This window comes from Macaca mulatta, chromosome 10, assembly GCF_049350105.2.
Source record: "Macaca mulatta isolate MMU2019108-1 chromosome 10, T2T-MMU8v2.0, whole genome shotgun sequence".
Taxonomy (NCBI): domain Eukaryota; kingdom Metazoa; phylum Chordata; class Mammalia; order Primates; family Cercopithecidae; genus Macaca; species Macaca mulatta.
Window position 1 is genome coordinate 63,430,134 of NC_133415.1, and position 13,562 is coordinate 63,443,695.

Genomic DNA, 13,562 nt, shown 5'->3' on the forward strand with positions numbered 1-13,562 from the left:
CACTGTGCCTGTAAGTGTCCTGTAATGCAAACCCCTCCTGCCTGTGAGAGTACTGTGGCATTCCACCATACCAAGATACTGACTGTGTGTGTCCCCAAACTAAAGGGCAGAAAGTCAACTTAACTTCCTGTTGCAAAGATAGGGAGACCTTACAGGTCGAGTTAAACAGCGGATAGCAAAATTAAAGAGTGCTGCATACGTTCCAGTAGGTTTTCACTGAGTGCCTTTAAGTTGTTGGCACAGTTGGAGAAGACAGTCTTGCCTCCCTTTTTGCAAGGGGAGAAAATCAGGCTGGAATGTTATGTTTTATCCTGCCTGTTTGTGTGGACATGGGAGGCATATTTTTAAAACCATTGTAACATAAGGGAGCTCATTTTGGTAAAATGTGATATTCGTTATGTAATTGGCATCTGGACTTTAATAGTTTCGAGTAATACGTAATTATCAATGTTGCTGAATTCTTAAGAGAATTTCTGGTACCTATAAGTTAAAGTACTTTGGAGACATGATTATTAATATGAGCTTTTATTTTGGGTGGCCCAGGGAACAGATGTTGCAAATACTACTCAGGATAACAGAAGCTGTCATGCAGAAGCCAAAGGATAAACAAATAAAGGACTTGTTTGCCCAGAGCTTGGCAGGGTTACTATTTAGGGTAAGTCTTTTTTATTAAAACACTGCAAATGCAAGAAGTCAATCAGATTTTATAGCAAACTAGTTTTAATCATTGAGAATTTTAACAATAATGTTAAATTTAAATTTCTAGAAATTTTTCTTCTTAGCTTTGTCCTGAAGGTTATGATCTATTCTTTACAATTAGTGCTGGGCTTTTAGGCTTTTCTCCCTTTCTGCCACCTCCTTCCTCTTTTGATTTGCTCAAGGGTGGTAGGAATTAGGAAGCTCTGAATGGCTTGGTGGAAGGCTAGGTAGATTTGGAGAGGTAAAGAATGAACGGAAGCATGGGAATGGGATAAAAAGTTGAGAGCCATCAGTGTGTTGGGAAATTGTATTTAAAACCACAGAATGGGCTTACCTAGAGAGGACAGTGTCCACAGGTGATGGAAGAGATGCTGAGAAAGGGTGACCAGTGAGCGAGGAGGAAAACCAGAGGAGTGTGTGTCCTGGGTGCCTGGGGATGAGTAATTGGGTAGGAGGAGAGCAGCCAGTTGACCATGGGCTTTGACAGATGTAGTTGGTTGAGAATGTTCTATGGGATGAGGCCCACCTGGAGTAGATGGAGGAGAAGATGAGAGCTGGGCAGTGGAGGTTGCAAGCGTAGTTAAGGCTTTGCAGAGTTTGATGTGGAAAGGAAGAGGAAAAGGGGAGCTAGCTGAAGTCGGTGGCATACATGGTGGGCGAGGTTTAAGGTGGGTGGTACTAAAGTATGTTTGCTCACCAATGGGATGGTCCAGTGAGGGAGGACAAGATGGTCTTGGGGAGACAGAGGATAACTGTAGAAGTGAAGTCCCGGATATGGTGGGGGGCTGGGCCGGTCTTTGATGCCTGTGCTTCTTGCATCTCATGTGGTGAGCAGGTGAAGACCAAGAGCAGGCTGATACCTGGTGAGCTGCCTGGGGAAGAGGATGTGCCAGAGGGTTCTGAGCATGGCAGCCTACTCTGATATTGCTAATATTTATGAGGACCTTAGAGTTTATGAAGCATTACTGAAAGAGAAGAGTGTGAAAGGGCTCTGGAAAAATGCGACATTCTACATAAATAAAGGTATTAGTACAGTGGGTAGACTTGACTTTGGATAATTACATAGGTGATTCTTTTGCATATGTCCAGCTTTGCTCTGCTGATGCCTGGAGGGTGGTACTGACCACTGCTTTGCTGCCTGCCTGGACATATGGACACTGTACACTTTGCCCTCTCAGTGAAGTGTCTCACTGTTGGCACCCTTTCGAGCTCCGTGTCCTGGACCTGGGCTGCCAAGTGGACATGAGCTGAAGCCAGTCTCACGCTGGCAGTTGCTTGGGCCTTATTCTCACCAATTGCCTGGCTCTGCATCTGTTTTGTGTGTTGGAATTAGAGATCTTGTCACAGAATTAAACAAGTATCTATTCTGGGGTTTGGGGTTTTTTTTGTTTGGTTGGTTGGTTTTGGTCTTTGGGGGAAAAAAAAAACTCCCCCCATGTAATGGAGAAAACCTTCTCAGATATTACTTCCCTCCTCAGTTGGCCTGACTTCCCCGAAGCTCAGTTGACCTGACTTCCTTGTAGCTTAGTTTTGAGTTCATGACTATTAATGATTTTGATGTTGTTATTATTTTGGCAGTTTTTAGGTAGATCGAGAAGGATGCTTAAGTTAAGAACTAACCATATGGCTGGGCATAGTGTCTTACACCTGTAATCCCAGCACTTTGGGAGGCTGAGGCAGGAGGATTGCTTGAGCCAAAGAATTCAAAACCAGCCTGGGCAATAGAGTGAGACCCTGTCTCTACAAAAAATTAAAAAAACATTAGCCGGCCATAGTGGCATGCACCTGAAGTTTCAGTTACTCGTGAGCTGAGGTGGGAAGATTGCTTGAACCTAGGAGGTTGAGGCTATAAGCGAGCTATGATTGCACCCCTGTACTGCAGCCTAGTCAAAAGAGCAAGACCCTGTCTCAAAAAAAAAAAAAAAACAAAAAAAAACCTACCATAAAAAATAGTGAAGAGAGGATGAGCTTTTTGGTGTTAGGCAGATTGTGGTTCTGATCTCAGCTCTGCTACTCCCTGGCTATGTGGCCATGAGCACATGACTTTAGCTTTCTGAGTGTCTTCCCTAATCTGTCACAATCAGGAAAGGACTTCTTCCTACCCTGCAGGGTTGTCATGAGAATCAGAGTGGTCCCATTGGGATTTGTGATCTTCTGTTGACCTCCCACATTCTTATGGGAGGTGCAAGAGGCAAGAATAGTAAGGGTCCGGACTTACCAGGCTATCTGGTGTCTGATGTCTATTGGGCATCATCGTGGTCCCATACTGTCATTAAGACGTGCTATCTAATTAGTATTCATTTGATCATGTGGACTGTCTAAAATGGCCAATTGATTTTTTTTTAAAAATTTAGAACAAGGAGACTTAAAAAAGACAGGACATTTTAAAGTTTTTATTACCCTTTTTATCTTTTTCTAGTTCTTCTTCTTGTGTTTGTTTTTTTTATCTGTCAGTAGATAACCTGGGCCACCAAATTTTCTTTAAGTGATGATTGAATTTGACTTAGTTTTAAATATTTACCAAATAATGATGATCACCTTATTGCCCTAAGTGATGTTTTAATTCATTATCAATGCTAAATATGACCTTATGCTTGACGTTCTGATGGTATATCAGGAAACTATGGTCCTGCTCTTTGTAATATGAGCCATTAAAGTTATGCCATCCCCTTTAATGTGCTGATAGAGTGAAGTAGGAAGTGGTTGGTTAGCAAATGTTCATTAAGAAAAGGAGTGATTTATTAGCTAAGGTGTTTTAAAAATACATCGTGTACCAAAATGTATCTGATAAAACATCAAATTTCAGTGCTGAAGGAACCTTGGAGAAGCTCTTATGCAACTCTTATTTTTAATGAGAAATGTGACTACAGAAAGGCCAAGTAACTTTCCTAGGTCACAAACCAGGGTAGTCCAGGCTGTTTGTTTCCATGTTCCTTTTAGAAAATGGTAATTGATCAGAAGGACACCCTGCCTTCATGTCCACAGGTGCCACCACTCACCACCCAACTGTATTTTACAAGTTTACCATTTTGCTCTGTGCAAGTGTTGTCAGTTGTGAATTATGATGATAATTCAACAGGTCTGCATACGTTTGTAATATTTGCTAAGTTGATTTTATAAACTGCAAGAAGTCATTCTGCACTTGTTTCATAATTAGTTAATAAAGTGAAGCCATTTTAAGATCCCCAGTATAGAGCATCTCATTACACCAAGACGTCTGCTGTTATCCATGAAACTGACACTATATCCGAATGTGAGTCTGAGTCCTGATAACATTATCAGTCTCTACTTTCTTACTCGGCTCAGATTATACTTATTGATCTAATATTTAATTTTATTTTATGGCAATGTCCTCAAATTCATCTTGAAAGCAGGGGTATAAAAATTAATAGAAGATGGCATTGTAGTCATAATAAAAATATTTAATAAAGATAAAATTATTTTATTTTCTTTCATATTTTTAGTTTTACAAAATTCATACATGTTAGAATCAGATTTTAAATATAAGTGGTTAATATCTTGTTTTTTATATAATTAACTACTTTAGTCCTACTTTAACATTTTTATTTTTTTAAAAAGTAGTAGCAGCCGGGCACGGTGGCTCACACGTGTAATCCCAGCACTTTGGGAGACCGAGGCGTGCGGATCATGAGGTCAGGAGATTGAGACCATCCTGGCTAACATGGTGAATCCCCGTCTCTACTAAAAATACAAATAAATAGATAAATAAAATAAAATTAGCCAGGCATTGTGGCGGGCACCTGTAGTCTCAGCTACTTGGGAGGCTGAGGCAGGAGAATGACATGAACCCGGGAGGCGGAGTTTGCAGTGAGCCAAGATCGCGCCACTGCACTCCAGCCTGAGTGACAGAGTGGGACTCCGTCTCCAAAAAAAAAAAAAGAAAAAAAAAAGTGGTAAACACAAATCGAAACAGAGAACACGTGTGTTACAGAAGGACCACTTTAAATAAGATTTTCCAAGTGGTCAGAACAGGCCTGCCTGATTTTACAGACTGATTTCTGTTTATCAAAGTTTTCCTGTGTCTATGTTAAAGAATAAATTCCATTAAAAAATCTATATATAATTTGGGGAAAAAAATTAAGAAGTGAACTCACCTACACAAAGAAGAATTCCTGACAAGAGTGGGAGCCTATTTGCATCTGGGTTGAGCCCATGCAAATACAAGCTGGCATCTTAACAAGTGCATTTATCTTTGACAACTGACTACAGGACTTACACAGACTTTGGGTATAAGGATTCCTTTTCACAAGCTTAGGAAAGCATTTTGTGGCTCATTTGAGATGCACTTGGCTATGTAGAGGCACTTCTTTCAGGGAAGATATATTTGGATTTGAATTTTAAAGGATGGTGAATATTTTGGCAGAGGTAAGGAATGGGGCAATTTTAAGGGAAGGAAATATCCAGGATATAGGCATAATTGTCTCATAGGGCTGTCCATGTGACCAGTTGTAGTGCTGTGGATTGTAAGACTTGGGGCAGACACTGATAAGTGAATAGACTGTGAAGGAAAGGTGTGATAGGTGTATTGATGGAGGGGAAATGCAGGGACCTGGAGGACACTTCCTGCCGACTGGGAGGTGGTGGTGGGGAGATAGTCAAGGATACCTTCTTGGAGGAAGTGATGTACAAATTTTGACCTGAGAAATGATGGGGAGTTATACAGAAACAAAAAGGAGGAAAGAGAGGGAAGGAAGAGTATGTGCAAAGGCCAGTTGCAAGAGCGAGCAGGTAGAGGAACTGGGAGAATGTCAGTGGAAGAAATTGAATACCTTTTACTATTATGCTGTAGGATAGGTGCCTGAGGGTTGTGTAAGTAGCACTGTCTAGTACCTAGGTAGATAGATCAGGAAACCAGTAAAGAGGTCTAAACTGGACATGGAGATTCAGAAGTCAGCAGCACACAGAGGATAACTGGAGCCATGGGAATGGAGCCAAAACCCAGGCAGAAGGTGGAAGTGACCTCAGAAAGGGAAGATCCAGAGCAGTCTGTTGCCTGGGGGATGAGGAAGTGGAGATGGAGTAGATGTGGAACATTCTTTCAAGAAGTTTGGCTGTGAAAGTGGAAGGAAAAAGACTGTAGCTAGACGGGGGAATCTGGGTTCAAGGGAATTTTTTCTTTTAAGATGAGGAAGAATTTGGAGCATATTTAAATGCTGAAGAGAAAGAGCTGGGGAAGTGGGGTTGGCTGGAGATTAAAGGAGAGGGGTGGTTGAGAGGCATGAAGGTCCAGAGCATAAGGGGGCACAAGGATAGTAGATCAGGGGCCCCTCTTGGAGTTCAGCCCACGGGTGGAGGAGGAGCTGGGTGAATGTGGGCAAGAGTGTGAGTCCATGGGCAGAGGTTGAGGGGAGTCTCATTGAATGGGTTCTGTTTCTTGTGAAGTCTGCAGTCAATCTATCTGCTCAAAGTCAGGGAGGAGTTGGTGGGCTGGAGGTTTTCCTTTAGGAGGTTTGAAGTAGCCACTGTGGATGGAAGGAAAAGAGCAGTCTCAGGAAGCAGAGTGGTCACTGTGCAGAGGGCTTTGTCTTCTCCCTGATTATAGCCAGGGCCAGCTGCAGACCCTAGAATAGTATTGAATCAGTAACTTTGTTCATATTGATAACTAACTTCCCAGTAGCTTAAATCTTGATTATAGTTGGTCAAATGGATTTTGAGAATTAAAAGAAAAACAACTTCCAAAAGTACTTTTTATTTTAAAATTTGTGTTATTAATAGTCATTTAAAACATTTTGTTAAAAAGTATACTTCTTCAAATGAAGATGTATGAATTCTCTTGCTGGTTGGTTGGTTTTAGACTCTCATGGTGGCTTGGATCCGAGCAAACCTCTGTGTGTACATTTCTCGAGAGCTCTGGGATGACTTTCTTGGTGTGCTGTCCTCCCTCACGGAATGGGAGGAACTTATAAACGAGTGGGCCAACATTATGGACTCCTTGACAGCAGTGCTTGCAAGAACCGTTTATGGAGTTGAGATGACAAACCTACCTCTGGATAAATTAAGTGAACAAAAGGAAAAGAAGCAACGAGGCAAAGGTATTTCTACTTTTCCAGGTTAACACCAGATGTCTAGGTCGGGGGACGAGTGTGTATTTGTATGACTAAGCAATTAATGCATGAGATTTTATAATGAACTGAACCAGCTACACAGTGTCTTCTTAATAGTGGCATTAATTCGTGTCTCATATCATTCTGTTCCCTTAATGAGATGGTGAATTTCTGAGGAGGCTGTGCAAAAAGGAAGATGCAAGGAAGGTAGTAGTAATAGTAGTGATAACTAACAGTAATAATAATGGCTATTACATTGTACATATTATCTCTTTTTGCCTTCATAATAACCTAGTGAACTATAGATACTTGTATAATCCCCATATCACAGACAAATAAACTGAAGTATGAGACTTTGCAGAGATGTCCAATCCTTTGGCTTCCCCAGGCCACATTGGAAGAATTGTCTTGGAGCACACATAAAATACACTAAAACTAACGATAGCTTATGAGCTAAAACAAACAAACAAAAAATAGCAAAAAAAAAAAAAAATTCTCATAATGTTTTAAGAAAGTTTACACATTTGTGTTGGACTGTACTCAAAGCCATTCTTGGCTGCATGTGGCCCATGGGTTGGGCCATGGGTTGGTCAAGGTTGCCTTTCAGTGATTGACTCATCTGAGCCCACATAGTTAAGAAGTGGTTAGAAAATCAAAGCTGGATAAATACAACTCAAGATGTCATACAATTAAGATGCATTCTACAGCCTCTCTAGGAAACATGGAGAAATTCTGAATGCTTCAGATGGGAGCTATTTTGGCTTTGTTGTATTTCTGGGTAAAAATTGTTTTGGGACTGAGAACCTCAAATGAAAGTGATGTTTTCAAGGTACAAAACATCAGTGGTAGTTTCTGTTAGGAATGACAATTTGGCATCCGCTTGTCTTAATTACCATTCTTAAGGATGTGGCATGGTCCTTAGATTAATTCACTTTTACTACACCATACTCTGTAAAGATTTGAGGCCGGGCACAGTGGCTCAAGCCTGTAATCCCAGCACTTTGGGAGGCCAAGACGGGCAGATCACGAGGTCAGGAGATTGAGACCATCCTGGCTAACATGGTGCAACCCTGTCTCTACTAAAAACTACAAAAAACTAGCTGGGCGAGGTGGCGGGCGCCTGTAGTCCCAGCTACTCGGGAGGCTGAGGCAGGAGAATGGCGTAAACCCGGGAGGCAGAGCTTGCAGTGAGCTGAGATCCGGCCACTGTACTCCAGCCTGGGCGACAGAGCGAGACTCCGTCTCAAAAAAAAAAGAAGATTTGAGGCAGCTCTTAAAAAGGCATATAGTACAGTAGATCAAATACAAAATAGAATCAAAATGAGTGGGGTTGCAGGGAACTGCTGTTGTGACTAAAATGCCAAAATACATGCCATAGAGTCTCATGGACTTGCTGGGGAGATGGAAAAGTCAAACATTGGATTTGATTTTGGTCTTTGCAGGGTTACATCAAATCAGGAATCACAGAGCACATAGGGTAAAAACAATTCAATCACTTAGGTGATGCTTAGCTTTATTACGTCCTCCTGAGACTTGGGAGGAATTTTTCCTTCAAAGCCCCATAAAGGGTACACATTGCTTATTGTGTAGACTACCTCTTTAATAATACCAGCCTTATTATAGATTGTATCAGTGTGCTTTTGCCATGTGACAAATCACCCCAAAACTTATGGCTTAAAATAACAACCACTTATTTATCTTGATTTGATGAGTTGGCAATTTGGGTTGGACTCAGCCAGTCAGTTCTTCTGCTGGTCTTTGCTTCTGTGTTTGCAGTCAGCCAGGCTGTGAAGTAGTCAGCTAGGCAGCTCTACTTTTAGGGGTTGGCTGGCTGTAAGGGGGGGGCAATGAGGTGTGACTGGGCCACGTGTTTCAGCAGCCAGAGGCTAGCTCAGGCTTGTTCACCAAGTGGCTTAGAGTTTCAGGAGCAGCAAGAGGGCAAGCTCAAATTTTCAAGTGCATTTCAAGTCTCTGCTTATTCAGTTTTGCTACCAAAGTAAGTCACATGATGAAGCCTAATGTCAATATGGGAGAGAACAACAGAGGATGTGGATACAGGGAGGTGTGAACCAGTTACGGTGGCTAGTAAAACCATATACATGTGTAATAAATGTGATGGATTCTTATAATATCTTCATTGAAATCTGAGAATGGCTTGCCAAAGCACTAATTAATAAAAGCAAGTTAGTAAGAAGCCAAAATAAAGTAGTTGAAGTACATGGCAATCCAGTGGAACGGTTTAATCCCAATGTAGATTTAGACTGTCTAATGCAATGATTTTATAACATTATTTAACAGATCCGTTTTTCTCCCCAGTTGAAGGTATACATAACCCCTTTCTAAAGAAATAGACTGGAGATTTGGGATTGAAGTAGGAGCAGGGAGCCAAGAACCTGGGTCCTTGGCCTCCATCTAGTCCTCTCTAACAGCTCTGAGGACCTCTGTGTAAACCCAGGGCCTGAGAGGACCCAGATACTTCCAACTAGGAACTTGGCTCCCTAAGACAGTGGTTCTCAGCCCAGAAGAGAACTTACCTGGCTAAGAATACCTTTCAGGGTAGAGAAGGAGAGCTGAAATAGGAGATAAGGACCTACCTTCAATTGTAATCCATGCACGAGTGCACGTTTGTGCATGCGCGCACGCACACACACATGCACACCTGCCATTCTGCAAGATTCTCTTCCTACCCACAGATTCATCTGAAGAGATAGACTTGTCTTGGGAAGGCAAACAACTTCAAAAACACTGTTTTCAAAATGTACTGAACAAATTATTAAATTAATGACCGTGACTAATATTTCTGATTTATGTTGGTTTATTCTAAAAAGGATTTAAATATTTATTGTAGAAACACTTGCCTTCTAAGGGCTAGACTACTAGAAACAAAAAACACAGGCAGAGGAAACTGGGTGTGGAAACATGCCACAGGTGGCAGCCACTGGCCACATCATACCTGTGCAGAAATCTCTAAGTCTGCCATTCTCTTTCCTTCTCTATTTCTTTTGGTCCATAGTCTCTCATTGAAATAATTAACCAGAACAATATGAGAAAAAAGAAAAGTTGAATCTCAGACTACAGTGTTTTATTGTTTTGGACCTTTGCTAAAATAGGATTTTGTATTATTTATAGATTTTCATTATCCTGCCCATTTAACTGAATCCACATTAGAGTTTATAGGCATGGATTGCCCTGGGGATTTGTGGAGGGGTTGGTGTCTACAGGATGCAGTACTATTCAAACATCAGGATCTCTGAGGTTTTGGCTTATAAGCAGTGGTTTTTGGAGTGTCCTGGGAACAGTAGTATAACTTCATTTGATATTGTTCTTGTATTGAGAAAGGTTTATTAATACATTCTTTTGTATGCTGGAGTGAGTACTATGAAGATATGATAATATTCCTAAGACTGTTTTATATTCTTGAAAATATTTTGGCAACAAGAATTCTTAAATTAGTGACATGTGAACAACTTCCTAAATTGCAGTGTAAGGAAGTGGTACTTAATTTGTGACAAGAAAACCTGCTGATTATATATAGTTGTGTGGACACCATTTGCTGAGCAACACAAGCTGCGAAATGAATAATAATGAATTCAGCCTTTAGATTATTTTTTTTGTCCTTTATCAGGCTGTGTTCTAGATCCTCAGAAAGGAACCACTGTGGGGAGATCCTTTTCTCTCAGCTGGCGGAGCCACCCAGATGTGACCGAACCGATGCGATTTAGGAGTGCCACCACGTCTGGAGCACCGGGAGTGGAAAAGGCGAGAAATATTGTTCGCCAAAAAGCAACTGGTAAACATTTATTTAAATGCTTCTCAAAAATCTAGTTGTTATCTAAAATGAGTTTATAGGCATAAGGTGTGTTAAAAATTCTACTCAAAATTTAAATATTAGACCTTATATTAAATGAAATGTCTCTACATCTTTTTAGCTTTCTGCTGTGGTTACTTTTCAAATCCCCGTTTTCAGTTACTTATTTCTAAATCCTCCATTGTGAAAAAGAACTTGAGATGTTAATGTTGAGTGAGATATTTGTACGAAATAGAGAAAATAGAGGTTTTGTTTGAACCTTGAAGAAAATAGATTGTTAATAAATACACCAGTAGTTGCATTATTGTCAGTGTTAAACCATGTTAATCTTTAGAGTGTGGCAACCTGTTTCAGCAAAGAAAAGGAGAATTATACGCTTTAGTTTTCAGGACTGGATAGACATTTTCATTTTTTGCTCCTTTGGAAAATTGAGCCTTTTCATGTCTGTGTATGTTATCTTTGCAGCCTATTTCCATTAGCAACTTGACCAACAACCCCCAGTTAATTGGACTACTTTGCTACATTTTACTCTTTTTTTCTTTTTTTGTTTTTTGAGACAGATTCTTGCTCCAGGCTGGAGTGTAGTGGTGCAATCTCAGCTCACTGCAACTGCTGCTTTCTGGGTTCCAGCAATTCTCCGGCCTCAGCCTCCTGAGTAGCTGAGATTACAGGCGCCCCACCATGCCCAGCAAATTTTTGTATTTTTAGTAGAAACAGGGTTTCACCATGTTGGTCAGGCTGGTCTCAAACTCCTGACCTCGTGATCCGCCCGCCTCGGCCTCCCAAAATGCTGGGATTACAGGCGTGAGCCACTGTGCCCAGCCTACATTTTACTCTTAAAACAAAAAGTGAACTCTTTAAAAAGAAGCTTGTATATGGCATTTAATAAGAATAAACAAAGCCACCTCGTCCCCAGTGGCTTTGAGCCTGTAACTTAGGTTTAAGACAATTGTAATTGATAATTTAGCATGTTGACTTCAGAAAGTCGCAAGATCCTCTGGCCATAAAACAAAGATTCATTAAGGCTCAACATATTCTATAGTGCTTAGTAAAGGCTTAATACAGATAGTTTAGAATCCTGTTGGAGTTTTTATGAAAATATATTCCACCTTAACTGTAACTCTCTCATACTTTTTTGCTGTAGCATTTGCTGGAAATTATCACCTTATTTACATGCACGGCCTCTTCTGCTTCTTCCTTCTTTCTGTCATTCTCTCCCCTGAGGAGAGACCCAATTCATTTTTAAAAGCAGGCAACTTTTGAGGATGCTCATTCACTGATTTCCTTTCTCATTCCAATTCCTAAAAACTATTTGCTTTTATCTTTTTTTTTTTTTTTTTTTTTTGAGTCGGAGTCTCATGCTGTCGCTCAGGCTGAAGTGCAGTGGTGCGATCTCAGCTCACTGCAACCTCCGCCTCCCAGGTTCAAGCGAGTCTCCTGCCTCAGCCTCCTGAGTAGCTGGTACTACAGGTGCGCACCACCATGCTCAGCTAATTTTTGTATTTTTAGTAGAGAAGGGGTTTCACCATGTCGATCAGGCTGGTCTCGAACTCCTGACCTCAGGTGATTCACCCGCCTTGGCCTTCCAAAGTGTTGGGATTAACGGACGTGAGCCACTGCACCCAGCCTACTGGGAATTCGAATAGGCAAAGGGTAGGAGAAAGGGCAGTAGGGTAAAAAGTTTGTTTCAGTTTTTACAAATGTGTCACTATCATTTGTAGTTCCATTTCGTTAATGTTAACTGATATCATACAAAAATAGTAAAGCAGCAAGTGAATCTTTGTTTTTGTTTTAGAATAAAACTGATTTTACAGATTGTGGTTTTACATATATGAAGCACGTTTTCCTCCTGTGTTCATTCAATTCCTCCAATGTTTATTTGACTAGCAGTATATAGAAAACATAAGAATACCGTGAAGTAGACACTAAAGATGTATGGATTTAATAAACATGAAATGTGACATAAAAGGATGGGTTTCATGGAGATTTTACCTTTTCCTCAAATATCAAATCTTTTAATGTTCAACTTGACTTTTATGTGTTCTTGAGCTTTTTGGTTATTTAATTTACTAAATGATTTGCTTTTGAATACAGTCAGCTCTCAGCAAACCAACTTCTGAATGAAGGGCAGATATTCCCTCTCTCACCATGGTCTTTTTGTATTTGTCCTTTAGGAAAGGAAAACTGATTATAATGTCTGTCCAAGCAAATAACCTGAATGTGAATCTGATACACAGCAGAAAGAAGGAAAGGCTAAACATATAAAGCATTTCAAAATAAAATTATTTGTGGATTGCCCATTGTCCTATGTCATGAGAATGACTGACTGAAAGTTGGCTGTATTTAGAGACAACAATTAAATACTATACTTTGTACTGACCTCCTTTAAAGTTTAAAATGACCTCCTTTAAATGTTTAAAGAGAGCCCAGAAAAGTAATGATAATAAATTGAAAGGTCCTATTGTTCTTCTGACATAATTATTACTTTATCTCTCCTGGAAGCTAAGCGAAGCCAGTCTATCAGCAACTGTGTCCACCTTTCTGAGGCTTTGCCTGCCACTAAAAGCGTCCCGCTCCTCCTTCACACCGTGAGCGCTCTCTTACCTGGTCTCTCTTACTCTTCTTGCTCTCACAGGCTGTCAGGTACTGTAACACTGTCTCATGTGTCCATCACTGTTCCCGGGCTTCTCCGGCTTGCCTCTGGGACTTGCTTCCTTTGTTAATATCCCCACATGACACACGTGCCTCACCATTACAGTAGTGTTAAATTGCAATGAATACTAGTAATTACTTTTGTGTAGTTAGATGCTTGGTGGCAATTAGATAGTCAAGAAAAATATCTGTAACTTTGGTCTTGGCAATAACAATTAAAGAGGATAGAAGGGTTTTTAAGTCCATAGCTATTTAATAGGGGGAAATGTGATGCCTGCCTTAGTGTGTCTTCTATACAGTACCCATAGAAAGTAAGGGGATTTTCATAAAAGTTTTGA

At 40.6% G+C, this 13,562-nt stretch overlaps 1 protein-coding gene across 7 annotated transcripts in view; it reads left to right on the top strand.

Annotated features, from left to right (window-relative positions):
• Positions 1-13,562, top strand: part of RALGAPA2 (Ral GTPase activating protein catalytic subunit alpha 2) — a 322,744-nt gene that overhangs the window by 99,175 nt on the left and 210,007 nt on the right. For 4 of the 7 annotated variants that reach the window (XR_013398579.1, XM_015149541.3, XM_015149539.3 and 1 more), the window contains exons 14-17: positions 544-655; positions 6,515-6,752; positions 10,390-10,554; positions 13,075-13,215. Coding sequence is in view for 5 of the 7 variants with exons in the window: in XM_015149541.3 (XP_015005027.1) it covers positions 544-655; positions 6,515-6,752; positions 10,390-10,554; positions 13,075-13,215 (656 nt within the window). In the remaining 2 variants the exon portion in view is untranslated. 7 annotated transcript variants of the gene reach the window in all.